The sequence below is a fragment of the Spea bombifrons genome, chromosome 7, assembly GCF_027358695.1.
Source record: "Spea bombifrons isolate aSpeBom1 chromosome 7, aSpeBom1.2.pri, whole genome shotgun sequence".
Taxonomy (NCBI): Eukaryota; Metazoa; Chordata; class Amphibia; order Anura; family Pelobatidae; genus Spea; species Spea bombifrons.
Window position 1 is genome coordinate 40,394,858 of NC_071093.1, and position 25,155 is coordinate 40,420,012.

At 39.6% G+C, this 25,155-nt stretch overlaps 1 protein-coding gene across 1 annotated transcript in view; it reads right to left on the reverse strand.

The window, feature by feature from the left end:
• Positions 1-7,558: 7,558 nt before the first annotated feature.
• Positions 7,559-25,155, reverse strand: part of MAD1L1 (mitotic arrest deficient 1 like 1) — a 229,047-nt gene continuing 211,450 nt past the window's right edge. Inside the window, exon 18 of the mRNA XM_053470470.1 lies at positions 7,559-7,797. Coding sequence (XP_053326445.1) covers positions 7,639-7,797 — 159 coding nt within the window. The 3' untranslated portion in view covers positions 7,559-7,638. The remainder of the gene's footprint in view (positions 7,798-25,155) is intronic.

Sequence of the window (25,155 nt, forward strand, 5' to 3'; positions counted from 1 at the left end):
AACAAAGCACCCTAGGCCATTCACTCAAGCGAAAACCTGCATTACGGAGGCCGCCGAGAGGCTTCGGTTTATCAACATCCAGTAGAAGCACTTGTGCCGGACATTGTTTGCCAAATTTGCCCCTCCTTTGCGTTTTCTCGTCTCCTTTTCTGGTCCTTCTTTAAATTGCTTCATTCCCATTCTACTTGCCCGTAACAGCGAAAGGGATTTGACGAACTATACGGCTGGTTTATTAAATCAACGAACACAAGAGTGATGTCATCAGCTTCTCGTCCTTCATCACCTCCGTCATTTTCATTTCTGGAGGGGGGGGGTTTTAGAGCAAAACAAGATAAATAGAGCTTGGGAATCTGTCACTTAGAAGATGCCAATCAAAAGCATCAGCGTATCGGGGGATGCGCATGATCAGGGCATACAATGATCCACGGGACCCAAAAGATGGATGAGGTCAACGTGAAAACACAACGTATATAGAGAAGGAGATGGGACCGTAGAAAGGCCAGATGTGTTGAGGCTTGTTAGACTGAGGATAACTGGGTTTACGAGGCTTTGTCATCTAAGCAGTAAACAGTTTAAACTTACAAATGGATCGCTGCATTTTTGCTAGAAAAAAAATGCTAATGAATGAATAGATCAAGAGCAGAATGGATTTTAATCCCTTCATGATTCCCCAGGCTCTCTTGAAAATAGTCCAATTAAGTGCTGCTGCCAAATTGGTCGCTGACCGATCAGCAGCTCCTCACAGTTAACACTTTTTAGTTGATAATGTCCCTTTAAATTCTGCATAAAATGTGTAATCGATATATATATATATATATTTAATTAGCATTAAATTATATTTTTCTGCTGTGCAATACCATGTTTAGAATACTACGGGAAGGGGGAGATATCATTAGGCATCTTGATTTTTTATTTTGGGCCATTATATATTGAAATCTTACTTATAAACTTCCTAAAAATGCAAGATATTTGTGCCTTTATTTTAACCAACATCTTGATTTCAGAATATAAACAAAATATATTAATATACGAGTATCTTTAATATAAATTGGACTCTTTTGGGTTTTAGTTGAAGTTGATACATTTTATTGGGCCGACACAGTAAAGTTGCATACGCTTTCAGGACCTCAGCGGTCTCCTCTTTCTTCTACTTGAAGAAGAGACCTCTGAGCAACTGAAAGCCTATGTGACCTTTCATCTTTTTCTGTTTTGGCCCAATAAAAGGTTTAAACTCCATTTTTGAGGGTTTATCCAGTTTACTTATAAGCTTTCTGGGTAACAGATCAGTTTTGATTATGTACCAACCATACTCACTCACGCTCTATTGTGAACATTTAACCCATTAATGGCAAAGCCCGTACATGTACGGGCTCAAAATGCATTGTTTTCAATGGGTTTTGGGACCGCCCATTGTCCTTAAGGGGTTAACAAAGGCATATCGAAACATAAAAACAAATACAAAAACACATTCGGTGTCTTATTGTTCAATATGAAAAATGTGTATGTGAAAAAAAATACAAATATTTAAAGACAAAAGGTGTTTTTGTAGACAGAGCTGGCAGCGGTTTTCACAAAGCGGCGCTGAATGCAGCCGATAAATGACCTTACTCAACTTTGTCCCGGACACTTTCCACGGAACTGAGCTGCATAGCAATTTAAGGGACCTAAGAACAATTTAGGATTTCAATTCCCGTGACTCAATGAGGCTGCGTCTTCATTTTCCGCCATGTTGATAATGTTTTGCGTGCGCAGAATACTGATACCTTCACGCGGTGCTGATGTCCTTTAAAACCTGAGGTCAGCGAAAGTTAAAATAGTTTCATAATTTTCGGCACAATCCTTCATGCGTTTGCCAAAAGACGGGGTTACATGTGATTTTTAATTATTTTAAGTATGATAATTTAACTAAAGACATCGAGAATCAATACATCCATCGGTACTATGGAGGCCGCACAGCTCAGACATACATAGCATATATTAGGTTATATATAAACCACTTTTAGAGCATAATCTTGGGATAGTGTTGTTCAAAATAAAATTTGGTCTTTAGAACACTAAATTAATGGTTGTCCACATCTTAAAGGCATGTATCACCCTTGTAACAGGTCCATTGAGCAGAGGCCCCTGGCTTTGCGGCATTGGGACTGCAGCCAACAGGGACCTGGTACCCTTGGCCAGAATACATCACTGACTGACCATAGTAAGAACATTAAAGGTTCCAAATGCTGACAACACAATTATTAGGTTCCACCAGCAGGTCTCACAGTAACACAACATCGTTGGCCACAACCCACCCATAACATTTTAGTGGGGACCAATGGGCTATGAAGTCTTCTCAAGGGTTTCACGATGGGTATTGGAACCTTGGTCTTTAGTTACACAAAAACACATTAGCAATATTCTCCACAGTAAGCTTTGCAAGACATTAATTTGGACAGGGGGATGATAGCACCATTAACATGGAGAGAAACTGATGAGGGAATGAAAAGCATTGGAGGGAGGGAGGATGAGAAGTTTTGGAGAGACTGAGTGCAGACAGGTAGAGACGAGGTAATTAGTTACATGATAGAGTGAGAGAGATTTGATAAAGCTGTGTGCCATCAGCATACAGGTGGTATTGAAAGACAAAGGTTGAGATTAATCTGCTAAGTGAGGTAGAACAAGAGGGGTCCTAGAACCGAGCCTTGGGGTACCACAACTGAGAGGGGAAGGGGACGTTCTACTGGAGACAGAGATGCTGAAGGTACAATCAGAAAGGTAGGGTGTGAACCAAGAGAGAGCCGTGTCACGGAGGCCAAGATCATGAAGAATTTGAAAGAGAAGAGGGTGGTTCACAATGTCAAAAGCAGAAGAAAGGTCGAGAAGGTTTGTTCAAGAAGCTTGGAGGCAAGTAGATCAGTCGGGTCCAGGGAGGGCTTTTTCAAGAATGGAGTAATGGTAGCATGCTTGGAGGAGGATGGGACAGATCCAGTAGAGAGGAAGAGGTTGGGGAAAGAAGCTTATGTAGGGACAAGAGTAGATGAGAGAGACTGGGTGAGATGAGATGGGATTGTGTTGAGAGGACATGTGGTTGGACAAGAGGAAAGAAGAAGAGCATGAACCTCACCTTCAGTAACAAGAGAGAATGGAAGGGAGGACGCAGAGTCAGAGGGAGGGTGAGGGCAGCTGGAGGACTGTGCTGATATTTCACATAAGATAACTTAATTTTTAAGTGTTTAGTTATATTTTGGCTTCTACCCTTGATAAATTCCATCTTTTATGAAACAGAAGTTTAACTAGAATCCATTTACAAGTAAGTAAATGGTCAAAGAAAGAACATCAGCCAGCTAATTTTATCAGAATATGAACAAAAACAGTACTAAAGGAGATGTCTTAAATCTTCATGTTTTGTTTAGTAGACAAAAAACTATAATTTCCCTTTTATGCTAATTGCTGTAATTTCTTAAGGCCATAAATGCATTTGCCACTTGATTCAGGGAAATAAATGCGTGGCGTTTTTTAAATAGGCTGGTTGAATAAATGTCATTAATGGGCTTCTTTTTCTATTTTTTAGAGTTTGGGACTGAAACCAGTGGTGGGCCACTCACAAATGTTTCTATGGCAACGCAAAAATAAATAGAAGGTCAGAGAGACTGTTTGGATCTGTCTTATTGCTTTGGTAACCAAACATTGAAGCATAATACTAGAGAGTGTAAGACCTAAATTAATACGATAGTAGAAACATAAAACTGAAGGAAAAAAGATAATGAATTACAAAACTTGCATATGATTTCTTCTTTTTTGAAGGACATTTCTAACTTCTATTCTGGCCCCCCTACATACTTATTCACGCACACATATACATATATACATACACATGCGCACATATACATAAAACACACACAGATATACACATACATATCCACTATCCACACACACATACATATACACATACATATCCACTATCCACACACACACATATACACATACATATCCACTATCCACACAAGCACACACATACACACATATACATAAAACACACACATAGAAATACACACACACACACACACACACATATATATATATATATATATATATATGCACAAATACACACACATAATGTGGCATTAAGATTTTAGTAAATACATTATTTTTAATCCACTTTCCTCATCCCAATTTGAAAGTTTACCCAAACTTGTGGCATGGTTGAATTACAAAAGTTATTGTCCACCTGCGTTCGTCTTGATAGCAGGATATTTTGTGTTTATATTTATTTCTATATTATTTTTTATCTCTCTTTTAAGCTTCTGTTCTAAGCTACTCGGCCGACGACACTTTATAATTAAAAAATATACGAAATAGGTGAGTTGAGAGATTGTGTCACCAGAGATAAATGAGCACGCACCAAAATATTAATCCTCCTTTATTTTATTTTTTCATTGCAAGCGGTTTCTTTTTATTGTTAGAGCCAGAGATACCTTTTAAGTTATCATTTATATTCCAGCGCATTCATTCACTGAATATAAAACAGCTCTTCCAAGACGAAGGAAAAAAGAAGGGAAAAAAAGAAACAATTGTATACTTGTATATTTAGATTGAGATTATATAAACAATAAAAAATAGTTTAAGTGTCAATGGGGCTTAAAGAAAAGGAAAAAAAAACACTCCGAAGGTGGATATTCTAGAATGTAATAATCCTATTAGAAAATGCACCCGGATCTCAGATCATTGCGGTGTGTGATTGTTCTCTTGTTCTTTAATTCCTCCTTACACTTGTTTTCACCGTCAAAAACGATTATAGAACTAGAGGACTAGTGAAAAGTGTAAAAAGATATCTCCAAGCTAAAATAATATAAATGGTTTCCCCAAGTATATTAATTTCATGATTGGCTTTAATTATTATTCCATAGATTTCCATAAGATTCCGCGTGGGTAATTATTGCATCATGCTTCCTTTTGACGCTGCTCGGAGTTTAGGATTTATGATTGTGAAGCATAACCTTAGCTTAGTAGCAGAATTGATTCAGAGGCTGTTTTTTTTTTCCTTCCGAAGGAGATTTATTCTTCTATTTTTCACCACTTTCCATCTCTGCCTAACAGATCGCTCTGTTCGTCTTAGATAGGGGCTCCATTGTAAACCTTTTAATTACTTAAATTATCCTACATAGCTGAGTGGGAGAGATTTGCAGTGTCAGACTCTGGCTATTGTGTCTGCTGGCAAACAGACCACGGTCTACGTCACTCCATTTCCATTCATGACTGATGGAGCGGGCTAATAGTGCTGCTTTGCAAATATGAATCAGGACCCTTTTCTTTGGCAAGGAACGATGGGCGATCTATCTTATGTACGGACATGCGCAACTGCACACGTCGGCAAGCTGCTAAAGCTTTATTTCTATAAGAAACATATACTATAAAGTATAATCGTCCATGGAAATTCCACTTTGAATGAAAGATTTCTGTGGTCCTATACTCTTTGTTTCTAGTCTATTTGATTATGCTTGGGCTTCCCAACTGTGGCTTTCATAAAGTCTATTGTGAGCTACTGATAAAAAACCAAAGTCCAAGGCATTGGGGAATTCCTAGTAGGACCGGTTGAAACCCATTGGGTTAAAACATACATTTGTGATGGGCTAAAATTAAATATATATTTTGCATAGTTTTTATATATGAATAAATAATGATCACGATGGGTGGAGTGGCATGAAGTTGGGAGTCTTTTCCAGAAACCCCCTTGGGCATTATTAAAGTGTCTGGAGAATAAACATAGAATAGCACAGCACTTCCATGCTTTGAGAATAAGGTGAAGCCCCCATTGGTTTTAAGATCTTTAAAATGGCTCTCTTTGTACATTTACATAGAATCATTATAAAAGATGTAAAACAAGTCACTTTGATTTATGGATGAAAGTAAACATTTACCGTTGTAGAAAATGTATTTTTTATTAATTTTAAAATTCAGTCATTACAACTCAATCATTTCAGTACATAAATGGGTAGCATTAAAGAAAAAAAAGAAAGGGGAGTTACATCATTTGCTGCCAAAATAAAGAGAATCTAACACCAAAAAATACAACCTATACAGTCTGCTAGAAAAACACAGTATACGCAAAAAAGAATAATCTGTTTCCAGCCTTGTGACATCACTCACCCCACCTAAAAGAAAAGTTTCAGTTTATATCCTAAGGAACGGAGGTCAAGTGGCCGTTACAAAAAAAGGAATCACAAATTTCAATGAATTCCCCAAGTATTCTGCTAAAAACTGTATCTTTTCTTTCACATTATGTTTGCCCAAAATCCAGCTTTGCTGACTTTAAAGGAAATTTATGAGAAACCAAATACTGATTTTATTTCCAGGAAAAGATGAATCTTGACGGGACCCCAAAGCATCTCGCGGACATCTTTATTCAACTGTGAATAGTCCTAATGCTTTCACATTATTCTGTAAATATATTTATAGCAGATATGAGTGCAGAACATATGAAGAATACATTATTGGCACTGTATGTTTGTGTATATATATATATATTATTAGGAGTTGGCAACTGGTGGACTCATGACGAGTGTTGGGTGCCAGCAGAAGGCTTCTGGTTGTGCTGAATCTTGGGATCTGCCCACATGTCTACATACAGAATTGAATTCATCGCAAGGTCTACAATTGTTGAATACCTTTCTTATCTTTTATATAACATATGCCGTAGAACACTGGAAGAAAACAGATTACGCCTCTTAACTCCATCATCCACAGAGAAGGGTCCGTGACAGCCAAGCAAATGCAATAGATCAGGAAAGCTTTACACTGGTGAGGGGTCTTTAGCCTCTCTAGATCCTGGGGTCCTCGGAACCCGCTGGATTAGGCCGCGTGGAAGGTTTACGCTAGTATGTTAAGGAATGCTGAAATATAAATGACTTTTTTTTCTTACTCTGTAAAAGAGTAAGAGAATAATGAAATAGTTCTAAGAGCTGATACATGCGACTGAGATATAAAAATTACACGGGGCTTCTCGGATTTGGCATTTAAGGACAAATAAAAGATTGCTCATAGACTACTAATATGTTGACATGAGATGTGCAAGTATTTGGGCACAAGAGAAAAAATGTATAAAATGAGTCATGTGGAGGATAGAATAAAACTCTACAAAACAAGAGGCTCTGGTTGGCCGGGCAAACATTTAGAGTCTGTCCCAAAGCGTAATATTGTTGGAGGGACTTCTTTCCATGATAATAATACTATGTTCCACTGAGCCTATTAGGCTGTACTACCCCCATGACATTCCCGGTATTTAAGAGTTGATCCTGGTTTATCACATCGGCCTTGTGGGATGACATCTGGAGAGCTTTATCATAGTGGATGTTAACACTTAGCACACCGTTTCTTTGCAATGTGATGCATTAGAACTCACCCTTTACATCTCAATTGTCTTCTTATGATCTTTAGATACCAATACACATCAATGCTTGTTTTGTTTACTGCACATATAAATAGAACAATCAGACGGATCACGCTAACCTCCCCCCCCGTATGAAAATCACGTGTTCGGTTGACCAGACAGTTTCAGTGGATTGTGACCCATAACGACAATAATGATAAATCAGTGCACTAGACGGCTGATGGAATACATTTCTGTAGGATGACAATCATAGGAAACGCAGTAAATGTCTAAGCAAAGGTCTGGCGGCTGAAGAGGTCCAGGGTGACGGCGCTGAGGAAAGCCGGGATGCTGTTCTGGTGATGCAGATGAAGATCGATGAAGTCACGCAACGTCAGGGAGAAATCCGTCTCCAACAGCTGTAGTTTCGCTCCTGGAGTGCCAGATGACTATAAGGGAAAAAGAAAAGAAACAATCAGATTTCTGACGAGACAATAAATCAAAAGCCGTCTAAGAAATCTTCACCAGGGTCAACTTTCAGACCACACACCAGGAACCGGTTATCGGATTATCCCATCAATTAACCGTTTAATTCGGCATTTGGGTCATTTCAGCCGCATCTGAAACCTTTATTTATATGCGAAATGAGTGCATTTCATATATTTATATATTTTTTGCATTTAATATTGTAGCAGGAACACAGTTCTCCGTTCCGTTCTTTCAACTCTTTTTTGAATAATAGTGCAAAACATCGGCCCAGAATACAAATATAAAAACCTCACGGAGTTACTACTGGTTAAACATTACTTGATTTTAATTAAAAACAATTCCGATGTTTGTAAAACAGAGATTACTTACATACAGTCTTTCAATTGCTTGAGAATTACAGCGTTTGCCTAAATTCTGAACCAACTATCCTGGGGGTAAAGAAACTAGATCTACAACCAGGCCAATAATAACTAAAATTACATTCTTTACCAAAATATACAAATGTACGGATTAAAACTTCAGTTATCAATGGTCTAGTAGCCAGTATGATCATGATTAATAAAAAAAAATAATAAAAATAAATAAAATAAATAAATAAATAAAAAAAAATAATAAAATCATTAAAAAAAAAATAAAAAAATCTGTTTGGAGCCCTGGGAAACATTACAGATTTATTAAATGCCACATTTATGGAATGTTTGGTAATCAGGCAAAAGTTTCTTGAGAAATAGTGAAGTAGTAACATCCACACTTTGCCCTCGCTAATACTGCCGTCTCTACAGACTACGCCTACCTATTCATCGCTTCTCGTTTAACGAAACATAAAGAACACGATTTTCCCGGATATTTATTCTGTAGGGCTAAAGGTGAGCTTGAAGAGACAATACGCAATCGTTCTAATACACAATACAAAAAAGAAAAAAAAAAGAGTGCGGAGAATAAAAGTTGTTTTTAAGAAAAAACCCAGAAATGAATCTTGTAGCATTTCATTGAGCTCACATAAAAGGAACGTTAATGGTCAAAGACTCTGAATACAGAGAAAAAATATATAAATATTACTCTTATTCCACAGGAATAATGGAGAAAACGGAACACTTCTCACAACAGACAATACGTTGGAAAAAATAAACATTGAAAGAAATGATGAAGGAAAAAAGAAACCCTGGGATGAAACTTTATAATCTCTCATTTTCTTGGATGGAAGATAAAAAGAAAACGTGACAAAATCCCAAAAATGGCACGAATAGACGATTTAAAACAGACCCTTTTTTGTTTACAGGACATAAACCCAAAATTCCCATTAAAATATACATATTCACAGAGTGTAAAAAAAGAAACGTGATTCATTGCCTTTTATAATTTAAAATGTAGAAACAATTATTGAATTATTTACGGGCAGTTAGTACTTAAGTTGCAGTCTAAAGCTTTAACGCGTTTAATCGCTGCGGAACCTAAAAACGTAAGTGTTTAATCAGTGGGAAGAAGCATAACATAGATTTTTACATAAACGTGTACAGAAAGAACGCTCCTTCCCAAAGCTCTTTGTAATCAAATTCCAAGCAAATCACGCCTGGGTGATGAGAAAAAAAGCAAAAAAACTTACTCACCAATGAATAAAAGTAGAACCCTCTACATGGCCAAGCATTTTGCTCTAATTGGCTGCCAGTGCTGGAGCTGATTGGTGGTAAGTATATCAAACCTATCAGCTCCTGCTTATGTGTCACATGACAATTAAGTTCACAGCAAAAATGAGACAGAAATAGTTAAAGAACTATGTCTGGGAAGGGTTTGGACGTTCACCAATACTAAAAATAATGTTTCTAACCCAGCATTTAGTTACAAAATTCAGATTCAGGTGGAACAGCACCTTTACAAGAATAGCCATTTTTTAATAGAAAGCCCCACTGATTTATAACATCCTTTTTTTCCCATTAAGCTGGGGTCAGGACATAAAACAAAATTAAAACGCACTCTATATAAGAAAGGCATGACCTTTTCACTAGGTATACCCTATATTTTTACATTATGGCGTTCATTTTCCACGAAATGTTTCTAAACGCCAAAAGGGTATTTTTTTTAATTTATTCTTTTTTTACTTGGAACTGTAAAAAACAAAAAGTCTTGAGGAACGGAGGCAGGAGCGAGCCGAGCGGAGATTTACATGATATGCGGTGTGCGTTACAGAACCAGGTGTGGATTAATGGCCGCTTTCCCCGAGCCATCGTCATACGATCATAAACGTACTCGCTGCCGGCTTCGGGGCATTGTTCATAACGGACTTAATTGACTCTACGTGGCAGGTCGGTGCTCGAAAGATTTTAACTTCCATTTGCAAAATGTTTCTTAACCAACAATTGAAAGTGCTTGCCCCCCCCTCCGAACGTTTAAATCACTTCCCAATCGGCGTAACAATAAAATATTTATCAATCAATTAAAATTAAGTATTTGAAGAAATTCGAGCATTTTACTGTGTTACGCTGTAAGTTACGGGTTCCCAATTTCTTGAGATTCTAGGCCGAGGAGCAGCATTTGGTCATGTTCACTTCCCGCCTAAGACCCGCCTATTTCCTGCCTACTCCCCGCCCACTAAAAGCTAAAAGGGCTATCTCAGTCCTATATGCAGCTAGCTCCGCCCCTACACGGAACGAGTTCTGAATACTGCCCCTCCCACAGAAGAGGGGGAGCTCCGCTAGCCGACCATGTTTAGAACCCAAGTATGCTCTGAAGTTTTAATCCATTTTATACGGCAGGCTATCAGTGTCTGCTTTGCGTCACATGACAATTAAATGTTCCTGGCAGGAATTTATGAATGAGACAACATTTTACACGATTAAAGGATTATTTTGGTCTTGTTTCTGATAGGGAATTTAGCAGGGTCGGTGAATAAAGGAGAATCCCATCAGAATGTATAGTAAAGTAAACAATCCCAAAGATTAGACATTAAATTCCTTTCCTAATACGAAATTTTATGAGCTTTCGAAGTTTCTTAAACAAGCAGTTTAACACAATAAGCATAATTGTGTTTATTTTAGTAAATAGGTAGATTCCGTCGAAGGTCCTACTATGGGCCATATTTTCACCGCTCTAGAAGTCGGCCATTAGGGAACTCGGATTTCACACTGTGCGGTTTAACCTGCAATCCGAGGGCAAATATTCTGCTAATGTAACCGGCATGGATAAATACGCCGGGATAATGGACGTAACTGCTTTGTAAACAGTCATCATGATTTATTCTTGATGTTTATTTTCACCTAGGAGCTGCCGTGTTCCTACTGTGCCACGGGAGACTGTGACATTACAACACATTGTTATTTTTAGTGACAACACAATATCCGTGTACTCCGGAGGTTAAACGTTTCAATAATAGGCTTTCAGCCTCGTACTCTTGATTTGGAAAATAATTATTTGTACAAAGAGCCAAAAAAAAAAAAAAAGAAAAGATAAAACTAGAGTACGATTTATAACAGTGAGTGGTGCTTATAACATCCCTTCAGTCAAGGACTCACAATTATAAATACTGTATAATTTAAAATGTGTATCTATTTATAAAATAAAAAAACATTCTGAAATTCATAATTAATTTCTATATTAAATTTCATAAATTATATTACATAATGAAGTGTAAATTAGCATTTCCCCTTAATTGAAGATTTTTTTTTCTTCCTATTAGTAAATTGATCTATGTATTTTTCTATTACTATATTAAATGCCATATGTGATCTACTTAGAACGTTCCCTTTGAAGATTATGACGAGCTTGGTTGAGCCTCTACTGTTCCCGAACACCCCTAAATTCTAGATATGTGGACACTTTGAACCTTTGTTCTCATTGTAAGGATGGCAGGGACCAACTAGCCTGCGATGATCTGGAGTGAGATGGGTTGCCGGTCTTCGTAATTTCTTTTGTATGGTACTTAGCCTGCCCCCAAAATACACAGGCTCCACGGAAGTCCGCCATTGATTTAAATGTCCAGCGTCTTCTAGGCTTTGCTTCAGAATGAAACATGGTCTCCACCCTTAACCAGTTGGGCAGAGCTGGTCTTCATCAATCATAAAACCATACATCTAAGCATTTCTTTTTGTTCTTCCACATTTTTTTGCCTGTCAGTACAGGAACAAGTAAATTTATGAAGCTTAGCGGAGCACGATGGCTGCCCAAGATATAGAATGATTCTCCGAAGATTGGACAAAATAACTAGAAGTAATCTGATATTGGAAAAGCAGTTTTCACTAGAAGCCCCTACTGCTTGATTTATACTTTCTCCTCATTCTTCTGACACTCCGATTCATTTGCTTTACTTTTCACTTCTAATAGGAGAGGATTCCATAAAGACAGCACAGTTGAAAGCAATATTTGAATTTATTATAAGGCCAATATGTCAATTTTATCGAGAGAGCGATTCCGCTGGAAGGCCGGCGTAGCTGATGTACTAATTTGTGTTTCTAGGCTCTGTGCTATATGTACATATATATTAATCCACAATAGATTAGGGGTGTCATATCGTTAATAAAATACAGGACACTTAATAAAAACACATTTTCCATTACAGGCATTCAATTACACATCCATTGTATGCCTTTTTATATGTCTACTTTAAATGAAAACGTCACATTGGCCCAAAAAAAAAGAAAAGAAATAGAAAAATGTGGGTTTTTTCCACTTAGTGTATCATTACGACATGTAACCCTTTCTATATGATCCGCACTTGCTCTGTCAAACACCAGCCATGAGATACATGCTGTCGGGAGATAATATATATAAATATATATATTTTTTTTAAAATATTAATATGCTGGTCATTTTTAAAAGAACATAAAAACCAACAGGTAAGGAGGTTTATAAGCGCCGGTGGCTTTGTAGGAAGGGACGTTATGCTGACTGATCAGAAGAGAGCTCTCATTTATCATGTTCACATGAAGATACAGGTACCTTGTGATGTTATACCTAATGGACATACATAGGGGCTTGGAAGATCTATCGCTACGCCAGCTGCTCTTTGGGTTTAATTAGCTTATTTTCTTTGGGGCTGCTTCGTTTATATTCTTCCAGTGTAGTGTTACAGATCTGCCCAGTCTGTGGTCTATCGTTGTCCTCAACAAACTGCTTATTCCACACATTTCTGCCCCTTTATTCACTTTATTAGTGAATGGTGAGGATTCCTAGAAGATGGTGGCGAATAAACCAATGTGGTGAAATCTACTTTCACAATGGCTTCCGCGCCACCCAGAAGAGACCCATAGCAGCAAACTTGCCCTGAGGGTTCTGTACCCATCTATACCCGATAAACAGACACACAGATTTCCATACACATAACTCGGGATTGGCATTTTGTCCTGCAATGCAAGTTAATATTACAGGGTAAAATAATTCCTTCTTTTGTGAACACTTTTTTGGCTTGATAAGATAAGTTCACAAATATTTGATGCCGTTTTCCATTTTGTGCCGCAATCCTAAAGAAAAAAAATTCAGTTTGGTTTTCTAGTTTTAATTTTGTTCGGTAAGGTGATCCAGACAATGCCGCGTATTTAAGAACGCGATCGGACAAAGCCTGCGAGCGAAAAGGAAACCGCGGAGAAGACTTTAATTTAAACGCTGGGATAGCACCGAAGGTTCCCGATTAAACTGCGGGACAGCGCAGAAAGCAGAAACACAAAAAGATGGAAAAATACACATTGTATGTAAGTGTGGCATGGCATCACTCTGGCTGGAGAGCAAAAACAATGAAATATATATAAAAAAATCTGTAATTGGGGAAAAGAACATTCTGTGAACATGAAAATGAATCTGAATTCCTTTTTTTTTTTGCCTGCCATGGAGCCGCTGACATAAGGACAAGAAAATTAAGAAAAGATCTACGCAGCAAATACGCAGCACTGACAAAGTTCCTTTCTGTAGCCAATTTTCACATTCAAATCTCCAAAAAAAGGAAAGACTTAATTGGCCTCCATTGTTAGCGTCCCTATTAAATCTCAGAGCCGAAGGGTGCCGGATGTACTGAGAACGCGAGCGGAGGTGACACCCAAGTCATTCTTTCAAAAGAATCCCCACGCAAGAGACAGACTAACTACCCCAAATCAGGAAAACGTCGAAAGAGGAGAACAGCCCCCTTTTCATATTATTTATATCACTGGAGCAATCAGTATCTGTATGAAAGTGACATATTTAACCCTAAAAATGAAAATGATTAAGCAAACCTTGCTTATATAAAAAGGTGCGCACAATACTTATCTTAAGCGCTGGAGTAAAGAAAAGTAAAGCTTTAGTGATCCTATTTTTTATTTTTAAGGTTTTATGAATCCTTTTCTGATTGATTGTTTTATACAGAGCCATCATAATCCCATACCAGCCAACAGTCTCGAATTCCCCAGGGACGGTCCCATTTTGGGGTCATGTCCCACCATGAAAATACCGCCAACGGACAGCGCATTACACCGTGTTTTGGCTGTGTATTTCACGATGTTCGTAAATGAGTTTAATGTCGCTTTAAAACCCATCTGAAGAGTACGTGGCCAGCGGAACCGTCCCAAGAGCAAAACAGCAAAGAGATTGCCATGGAGCTAATTAAGCTTTTAAAATTTCCTATTTTCTAAACTAGTTGTAAAACTCGTTACAGCGATCTTTTTTAATGGCGGCTGAGCGAGCAGGCAATCAGAAAGCGCGATGAGGTGCATGATGGGAAACATGTTACGAGCAAAACAGATGGTTATTGGAAGTGTAGATTTTTTTTTTATATATTAACAAAAACAGCAGAAACATTTGTAATTAACAGAACATATATATGTTTTATGCTCGGTTTATAAATGTAAAGTTATCGGTTAAAGTTCTCGCATTATAGGTGATTGCAAAGCAGATCAGAGATTCCATCCCTCAGCTCCGATTCACCGCTTAGTAAATCTGTCCTTAAAGACCTGGGTATTTGGTCTGAGATCATCAAGTGTGAGAATGTAAGGATAAAATAGATGATTTCCTAAGCATGACAATAAATACAATGCACGGTATCGGGTTGGTATCTCTGCAATCACATTGTAACCCGAAAACCTGTTGTGGGACGCGAGAAACACCTTCTTTTAATGAAAAATATTTCTCCGTTCTCTGTGATCCGGTCACAATATTCCTATCCATCTGTTTCTTTGTCATTGTAACAGCCTTCCAAGTATCATTTATATAGGTATTTATATAGGTTGAAAATAGTAACATCGTATAATGTGCGGGGCAGCAGTTATTTAATATAAATGGCTTTTACAAGAAATGACACTCGAAGGGCTGGTTGATGGCGTTCTTGGTTCTCTAGTGGACAGGAATCCTCTCATAGGTTTGTCCGGACAATATTTTGTGACTGGGAACATTCTGAGATGATTACCTTACAAAGGGAGTGGAATGCTTCTGGGATTCTGCAAATTGGGCACTGACCCCAGGAAAATCTAGTTAAGAAGAGAGATGTAAATATATATGGAAGGTTATAGGGGCCTTCTACTATTGGTGACATCTACTGGAACGGGCAGAAGGACCACATGTGTTGGGTGGTTCTTATCTAGATTTAGCAGATATACACTTCATGGGAAAATACCCACGATCTTATATAGAGCACACGGGACTATGGATAACACCAGGAACATACACCAATCATTATCAACCGATGATTTCTTCCTCATTGCCAAACAAAGTCCACCAACACATCCCTTGCCACTATGTACTCTTCTTCTCTCATATCCAAAATGGTGTCCACTTGCCATGACACTATTCAATCACACCGGCAGGGCTTCACAACACCTGAAAAAAATTCCCACCTCCTTTCTTCTACAACCACTTTCCATCGATTTGTCCCGAATCTCAAACTTCAACCAAAACTGGACAAACATTTAAAGAAATTAAAGAAATGATCTTTAGTTGAAGTCGTTCCATGGTATAGACTTCAACCAAAGACTCCACTTTCCTTTAGTCTATTACAGGTATTTCTGCTTTGAACATTAAGCCTTATATTATCTCTCTGAAGCATTAAAGAAACAGATTAGTAACATGAAGACCCCAAACACCCCGTTGGGTCAGTACGCCTTTTTGTTAATATAAAAATGTACTGGGTGACCCATGTTCTGCCTTTGTTGTCCCTTTTGTTGTTTCTTTGTTTCTTTGTAAAGCTTTGTCATCAAGTATTCTAAAATAACTATATCTGCACATCATGCTTGAAGGAAAAAAAAATATTTATTCAATTTCTATAAGGGATAAACAACAAACAACACATTCATCTCAGAGAAGCTGAAGACCTAAAGCATAGGATGGCCTTCACATTGTTCCAATCAACTCCCACCGCAGCGGAGAAAATAATCGTGCGGATTCCAAGAACAGGAAATTAGCTTTCTTGCTTCAAAAAGCAACACGGTTATACCAAACATTCATTCTCCGCTATAGAGTGGAGCTGCTGGCGAGATTTGGACTCATAGGCCATGTCAGAGATCATACATTTGTACGAAAAACACTCCAGGCAGATGTTTTTTTTTCCCCGACAGCGCGGAGACCTCCGCACCGCGATTCTACCGTCCGAAAAACGTGCGCGTCCAGTTCTCCTTTACGACTGTGCTGGATTTTTTGTACTTGTTGTAAGAGAGCGATAGTAACGGGTATGTTTGGAGCGTGGGAAGCTTGTGGGTGGACTGGGAACTCCGAAACGAAGAGATTAAAAATAATGCCCACGAGGCAGATCTCCGTGAAAATGAGTGTGTACAGACACCGGCATGCGATTAATCATAACTTTTGTGATCTTTTTCATGCTTGCTATGTGTTTTCTTGTTAAAATGTGTTTACAATAAAAAGCCGATTTAGTGCATTGAATCTGGAATATAGAGTATTAAGATCAAGAAAAAAAATATCTAAAAATATATATATATAATTGCACTGTACATTGCATCTGCCAAGCCTGCAAATCCCATTCATCTCACTTAAAATTTCTCATTTTCGCCATCCACTTTGCATTCAAAGAAAGTGTGAGGCTCAAGGTCAAGAACACAGACAAACGCAAGGAAGAAAATAAAAAAATTCTTAGAAAAAATAAATAAACTAACGAGCCGGGGATGGAATGTTACTTCTTCTGGCTCTGATGGAATACCCAGAAACCACAAAATGGAACAGCTGATTTTTTAGGCGTCTACCAAGAACACTTTGCTTTTGTCAAAACGTTACTTTCCCAATATTAACAAAGACTTAAAAAGCCAGAAAAGCTTCAACCAATCAGGAAGAGGATGTCTGGCGGGCAGGAAAATTATAGTGCCCCAGGCCTCCCCCATAACAGGACCCTTGTTGGTGCAGTAGGCAGTCTAGCATGCCAATGGCACATACATGGCAAGCCTGGGTGTACAGCTGACTGGACAAGAGGGACATACTTACTTTGCAAGGGCCTGGGCAAATATACCCCAAACCCAGGGCTGGGCAAATATACCCCAAACCCAGCTTTTAATATTTTTTATTTATATAGCGCCAGCAATGTACGCAGCGCTACTTACAGTGCATACATTCAAAGAAGTCACAGACTAAGACAAACGCAAGCTTACAATCTATAACTCACTCAGGTCAGACAGGGCTCCACCGCCATGATTGATGGAACCACCATGCCCCAATCCTTGGAAATGCCCAGCTCCGGTAGCGGGCCATGGGGCCACCTGCTTGCCCCGGTCCCATACACAGGTAATGGTTGTACGCCCCCTGATGGCAGCCCTAAGGTCAGGTGGGACTTCTTACTGAAAAGCTGCTTGTGGTTACAGGAAAACTGGGATCGTCGAAGCATAAAAATCCGCACGACTCCCGCTATAAAACCCTACGGAGCTCTAGAGAGCTTTCCCAGTGGTGACGCCATACAGGAGCCTCGCGAACTGCTACCACCACCAGAGAATCCTCCCAAATCAAGATCATGCCAGGTGAGTTTGTCATTGTTTAACAAGGTCAGGGCTCTTGTCAACCCTGGTCAAGGAGACGCGAGAGAATTACGGCTGCGAATGAATCACAGCATGGAAGCAGCAGCAGCAGCTCGAGCTGTCTAATTACTGTAGCCGTATGATGAATGCAGGACTTGAGTAACAAAGAAATATAGACAAATATATTACTTGTACGCGGTTAATCCTCCCATCGACAAAGGATTTGTTTCACTTTAAATACTGTATTTTGTTGCCTGTTTTTTTCGTAGCATTGATGGAGATCTTGGTCACGTCACGAGCCCCGGACAAGCCTATAGTGATACTTATTACAGTTTCATTTACCATGCAGCGTCAGCAACATAATGTTTTAGACCAGAATCTAAAATGAGAGGGGCAGATGTTTACACCTAACGTAAGGAAGTCTTACTTTACTGGAAGGGTGGTAGATAAGTGGAACAGTATCCAGCAGATGTGGTAGAGCCTAACACATTGATGGAATTTAAACAGGCACGGGATAGGCATATGGCTTTTAATCAAACGTTGGGTTTATGGAACAGATCGTGCTGTAACCAGGATTTTTAAAGAAAATTTCTGAGGACGGAACGGCGGTTATGATCATTTATTGCACCGATTCCCCTACACACACTGTCTTGTTCATTTCGTTTTTGCAACTAAGAAATTTCTGAAAACCTGCCCATACATTTCTTTTTCCTCTCTCCGCTTTCTCGCGGGAAGGAGGAGCGCTCTGTTTTCAGACTCTGTTGACTACATGTCAGGTTTTTTGACAAGACAAAGGGGGAAAAAAAAGGCCTTTTAGTCTGCAGTATTTTGACATCTCTTCTTTCGGCATGTCGTGTCTCCCAGCAGACAGCCGGCTTCCTTGTGCTCTGCAGCTTTTGCCGGAGGTGCATCAGGGAGAAGATTTATGCAGACACCATCGCTACAATTATGAAAGCAGATGAGGCTGCACCCAGATATCATACAAATTGATGCATTTTGCCACCAGGCCTGTGTGCAGAGCCTCGTAACAGCTGTCACGGTGCCATCTCGCAAACAATCCTTACTGTCCTCAAAGACGCATCAAGATCTGCTTTCTTTGTACGTTCTTCCTTAGCAACCTATTTCAGATCCACATTCCAGATGCTACCGAAAAAAAGGCAGACAGCAGCCTGGATCCAACTAAAAAGGTTTTGCTGCTCTGATTTCATATATAGAAGTGGTTAGCATTTTGGGCAGCGTAGTTAATTCGATGTAATCATGGGGTTGGCTCGGAGTCTCCGGGTGAAGCGCTGCTTCCCTGAGTCAGTCTACTCTTTCATTGGGCAGGGGAGCAGTGTGTAGCCACACCCATTCCCCATTCACTTAAGAATGTCTGGGGCTAATCCCGCCCCCTTTGCACAGATAACCCCACCTTCAGGCACAGATAGCCCAACCCAGCATGAAGCTACTTCCCCCAGAAGAGGGAGAGCTCCAGTCAGCTCCCGGTCTCCACGTCCGGAAAAATTGGGCAGACCAGACAGGCCGAAGGGCTCTTATCTGCCATCAAATTCTATGTTGTAATATTTCTGAGTTCCTGCCCACAAACGTTCGGAGAAGATCCTCTGACTCCACATACACTTCTTTTGTTTTCATTTCTAAAAAGTTAATCCCGGGCAAAGTTTTAAATATGGAACAATTGCCATGGCAACTGATCCCGCTTCATATAGATAGTTTGGTACAGAGTACTAACTCTTTGTAAATATGGTCCATTAAGCGCTTGGGTCAAGTGATGACCTCCTCTGGACCGCAGGATGGAGTCTACGTCTCTGTGATTCATGGGGAAGCTGAATCTTTTAATTACTATTCCAGAATTGTTTTGACCAGGCTGCTCGTTCCCCGTGCTGACACAAGACTGCCGAGATATATATATATATTTTTTTGTGTGCGAGACCGGTGAGAATCAATATTTCTCCTGAGTCGATCATAATGATGTCTGTTTCCGAAGCTACACCGCTTGCAATTAAGGTTACTATGAACCAGTATCCGGAAAACTGAGAAACCAGAAGAATAAATAACTAGAACATCTAGTAGAAGGAGGTGATGTATAAACTGATCATTAAATGTTATATATTGTATTATTGAGGTTTGAAGGCCCCTGAAAGACGTCTAATTATTATTATTTTTTTTAATTAACATTTGTGCCTTCTTGGTTGCTGAGAATCAGGGTCGGACTGGGAATGATGAGGTGGTCCTGGCACCTGGTGGTCCTGGGCTGTCGGCCCATGGGGCGTTTGCCCAGTGTGCCAAATCTCCAGTCTCGGCCCATTCAGAATAAATATTGGTCCTTTCCGGTCCGATAACCTTTCCCCATTAGGAATGATAAGTCTTAAGAGCCCCTTTAAATTAGCTTCCCTTTAAATTTTCTTTTAATATCAATTATCTAGAAGACTTTGGAAATTTATACATATCCATTTTCATTTCCATGCCATTTCCATTTTTACTTCCAAATAATTTCACGTATATGTAAAGTAAGCACCATTTGGTAAATATGTCCTAATATTTAGATGTTTAATCACACTAATATTCCTCTCTGCTAATTAAGTTTAGTTACGATCCAGCTATCAGGCATTTATCTAGGAATTATAGGCAAAAAATATGAACTTCTTAATGGGATCATTTTCTTTGCTATTTCGTGAAAATACCTTCTTCTATGGAAGATCTTTAACTAAGGCCTAAAAGGTTTTTCATTACGGCATGCGCATTTTACCTCAAAATTCACTTTTATCATGCCATTTTAGGAAGAGTTTTTTTATTTTCCTCCCCGTGTTAATCAACTAACCCGTTTATCCTGATATAACCATTATCGCTAAATAAGATATATATATATGCGTATATTAAAGATTAAAATGTGGATGTAGCATAAACAACACAACGATATATTGTGTGTGTGTTGGCGGGACGCAGACCCTCCATGAAATTTGTGGCAGGTGCACACGTGTGATATGCTCAGAGGGCACGGCGACCATAGAGCAAGGACACGGTTACCACGTGTTAGCCGCTACCTGCACCGCTGAGCAGGCCTCGAGCCCGGGGTTTATTATGTTGTGTGTAAATGTAACAAGACGCGGCAGCTTCGAGACACTGTTTTGTCAGCTTGTGTCATAGCTGCCTACGTCTGATGAAAAATAGAGATATAATCACCTGAGGCGGCGCACATCAGCCTCTGGAGACCCAACGCTCCCGCGACAGCATCTGTCTCCAAGGTGCGAAGATTCTGTGCATAACGTGTGCGAAAGGTGGGTTTTTTTTCTTCACTTTTTTAAATAAATTATGTTGTTTTTGATCGCACTGCTCTTTTGTGGCTTTAAAAGCTATTTTGCTAGCCTTTAGAAAAATGAATGGCAGCCAATTAAAAAAAGTCAAGAGCATTAAAATTAAGAGTTTGGGATGGGAAGAACTGTAAGCAAAAAAAAAAAGGGATTAACGTTAACATAATATTAAATTTCCTTTATTTTTTTCTGAACTATTTTAAGCAACAAGCTTACTCTTACTTCTAAAAATAGTAGTTCTCCATGTTGTATTTATATAAAAAAAATGCAAAAAAGGTTCTAATTGGCATTGACAAAACATTAATTGCACAAATAATCCTTAGTTTATGTGCATAGATCTGAGATTTTATTATTTCTTGCTTAATCATAGGAAAACACACAAATTCTGGTTTTATGGCAACAGCCAATACGGCGCCTACTTTGGTGTCATGTGATAATTATGCTTTCCCTGAAAATTTATGAATGAGGCGAAATATTTCGGATGAGAAAAGCGTTGTGTCTGGGAAGGGTTGGGGCATTTGTCAGCACCAGGAATGGCGTTCTTAATGGCGCTTATAGTTCTAGAAGTGTTAAACTCAGCAGAGAAGGTGCAACAGAAACTTTTAGGATTACACAAAAGGTCTGAGTGTAATTAACGATTCATGAGCGGTGAGACTTCGGAGAGCGTTGTTACTTCGTGTTGACGATCCGTCAGTTTGAAATGCAGAGCTTTGCATATATGTTCCTTAGTGCTCGGGTCCTGGAGGTTAGACTTGTCATTTAGCTTTGGAACAGCAGAACCAAGAAAGGGCAATCAAGTCCCAAACATGTTATTTTTCTGAACAATTTTCCGAGACTAAACAACACTGCCTTTTCCTGGACCTGTGAATGATGGCGTATTGCTGAAGGCCAGAATCAGAGCTAAGGTCAGAACGGCGGAGATACATTTACTGAATTCAATTTTCCGTACACTGCATTGAAACACACAATTCCTTCAGGGGAGGGGGGGGCGACGACAATAAGATTGTGTATGTAGTTATTTTGTGACATTGTGCACCCTTTACCCGCAGTATCGCAGTTACTAAAGTTCCTGTTAACTAAAGCCAAAGCTGCTAATTTCAGGATCCACGCATCCTTTCATGTAGCTGTCAACTGAGGTGGACGTCCCAAAAAAGTCCTTTTCTACAATAATCAAAGCATGATGCTAGATTTGCGTTATATCTTTACAAATACAGGTGCTGTGTGTGTTACCATTCCGTTACACTGGGGCTGTAGAACCTCCTGTAGAGCTGTGAGCTCCTGGAATAGAGGGACATCAGGAGAGGAAAGAGGGATGTGGATCCTTCCAAAAACTCTCTCTTCTGAGAAGCGCTTGGGGCATATTTTGTAAAGGGTTAAAAAGACCCTAATATCCCATGGAGCATCCTGAACAATGAACGCAAATGAAGATATCTGAGGTAGTTTCTTATGGATTCTTCATTCTTTTTCTTGTTTTAGCTTTGGAGCTCCACAGCTCTCCCAACAAAATACTACATGGCAAATAACCGGTGGGTTGGTGGGAAAGGAGCAAATGCATATGGAAGCAGAGGAACAGGTTAAAATCTCTGCTTTCAGCAGACTGGGTGAAAACTCCATGTATTCTTTAGAACTTTTGACATCTTTGCTTTAGGTATAAGCAGCTTCAACAACTAATGCAAACTCAAGTTCGGTGCCTTCACCGTTTAAACTTATACGATTCAAATCCCCTGGCCTTGAGGCGGAGACAATGAATTCCCGAGCACAGTCCCGATCTACCTTCTCTACAAGCTACTCGTAACTAAACTTCTTGTTTTATTACATTCAGAATATGCCGGTTGGAAAATGATTTGTGGTTAAAGCCTTGTCTCGGAGATCGCAAATCTGCATTTATTACTTTTGCCAGCGAGCTTGTTTAAGAAAGTCGCTTGCAACACCTTTATATTCCTTCAAGACAGTAAATCCACGGGGTGTCCTGCCAAAGGCGGTCAAATCCGGCAAGGCGCTTGCAATGCGACTTCTGCTAACGCCATGGATGCAAGGCAAGTTCGGCTGGTTCTGCGCTTAACTATAGGTTGATATAGACTCTCTATCAGCACAAACGCATTAAAAACAGCTCATCAACCTGACAAAACTGAGAACATGTAGCACTTTGTATGCATGAGCGACATATACATTGTAATGCATGGGGGCATTCTTAGCAGGCATCAGGCTGTCAACATCGTGGCTCCCGCTGTGGGAGGTAATGGGTTTGCGCAATGTATATTTTATAGGTCACATTTGACCAGTCTTCTGGAAGATACACCACTCAGAGAGGTTAATGGTTGGATCTTCTGGCATCCTGCATGTTAGAAAAATAACACTGGTGTAAGAAGGTGAGGGTAATCTACTAGCCCTTCCACCCGGGTGTTGGCCAACCATTCCAAACAACCATGCTTGCTGCTGCGTGGCCATTGACTCAAAATACATAAGAGTAACTACGCTTGGACAATCCATGGAAGAGGCAATGGAGCCTGGTGGTGACTGGATAGTTGGACACCAAGGAGAGACACTCATTGCATCGTTTTGGCTAAAAGCATGTTCAGTGGTCATCTAGAGACAGGCAGGACTTGGTGTGATCTTCAAGACACAAGGTGCCTACCTGAGAACTCTTTGGCAAAGGTTTTTTTTTCCATTTCCAGCTACACGGATATTTAGAACGGATAGCAGCAGACGCAATATCTGAGCCGAGACAGATGGGGACGCTTCTCCTAGAGTTTATGGGCTTGCAGTAATAGACATTAATTACAGGAGATGTCTAATGGTTAATCTGGCCTTCGTCCGTCAGCACCAGAGTCATAAGTAAATAATATCCAATTATTCTCGTTATGCTTCAATTCAGATTAAGAAAAAAAAAAATCACATAGCGTTTCATTACACGGGCTGCGGAGCAATTAATTTAAGAAGAAGAATTATTCGCCAGGTAAGGTTAAATGTAACATAAAAAGTAGGTCTGGAAAACGCAGAATGATGCTGCCGGAATGCGACATTCGGAGCATCAAAAACATCCAATGAGGTGTTGAGAAGGCCTCATCGAGGATGCTGGGGAGGGATAACACTGTAATACAGCGTTCAGAAGGCAGTCAGATATTGCTGCCCAATTTAGCAATAGCCGTTTCAGGCGCACTGATGTAGACTAAGTTGGGTAAAGACAAGCTTCTAAGTTGCTCATTCCTAATTGAAGGTCTGCTTAATGGCGCTGAATGCCGTGCGGTAAATCATAAACCCAACGGGGCCTCCTCTGCAGGTCAGCAGAGCGCAGGCATCATCAGCTCTCTGAACTTCACTTCCAAACTGCAGCTTGTGCCCCAAACACCAACCAAAAGAAGAAGCAGGATCTCCACCTGTGGTTTTGGTTCCTTTACTGTACTAACATCTATCACTTCTGCTGGGAGGCTCTTCCACTTACCCACCACCATCGTCACAAAGCAGAACTTCCACAAATGATGTTAAGAACCATTAATAGCCCCCATCTAGCCTGCTTTTTCCTGCTGTAAAGCCACGTCTACTCCGTGTATGTTTACATTTCCTGATAGTATTAATCTCTACCACTTCTGCTGGGAGGCAGTTCCACTGGTGGACAGTTTTATCCTGTGGATAAAAAGGTTAACAGTAGGGAGCCTGCAAAAGGATTAACCGTTTATGGTCCCAGATGCAGGAAAGCGCGGCACTACCATATAAACACATTAAACATCTCCTTAGGGCCACAATTATCCTAGGGGCTTCTTAGAGAATGAAAGGAAAAGTCCTATGCAAGCGTCACAACATTTATCACTGCGATGTAATTTTAGTGGTAATAAATACTACATAATGACTAGGGCTCCAGTAAATATTTTTGCTTAGGGCCCTCAAAAAAAAAATAAAAAAAATCTAGAGTGGCCCCTAAAGGAGCTATTTTAAGTGAATCTGTCACTTTTCCCAAATTCTATACTTGACAGTTCTATACGCTAAATAAACCTACATAATGGTGCTGAGAGTAATATAAGCAGCATATAAAAACTCTACCGTATTTGTACATCATGAGAGGAACCATCCTGTTCTCAGGATCTTCACGGTTATTCCTCCCCATTCAGTT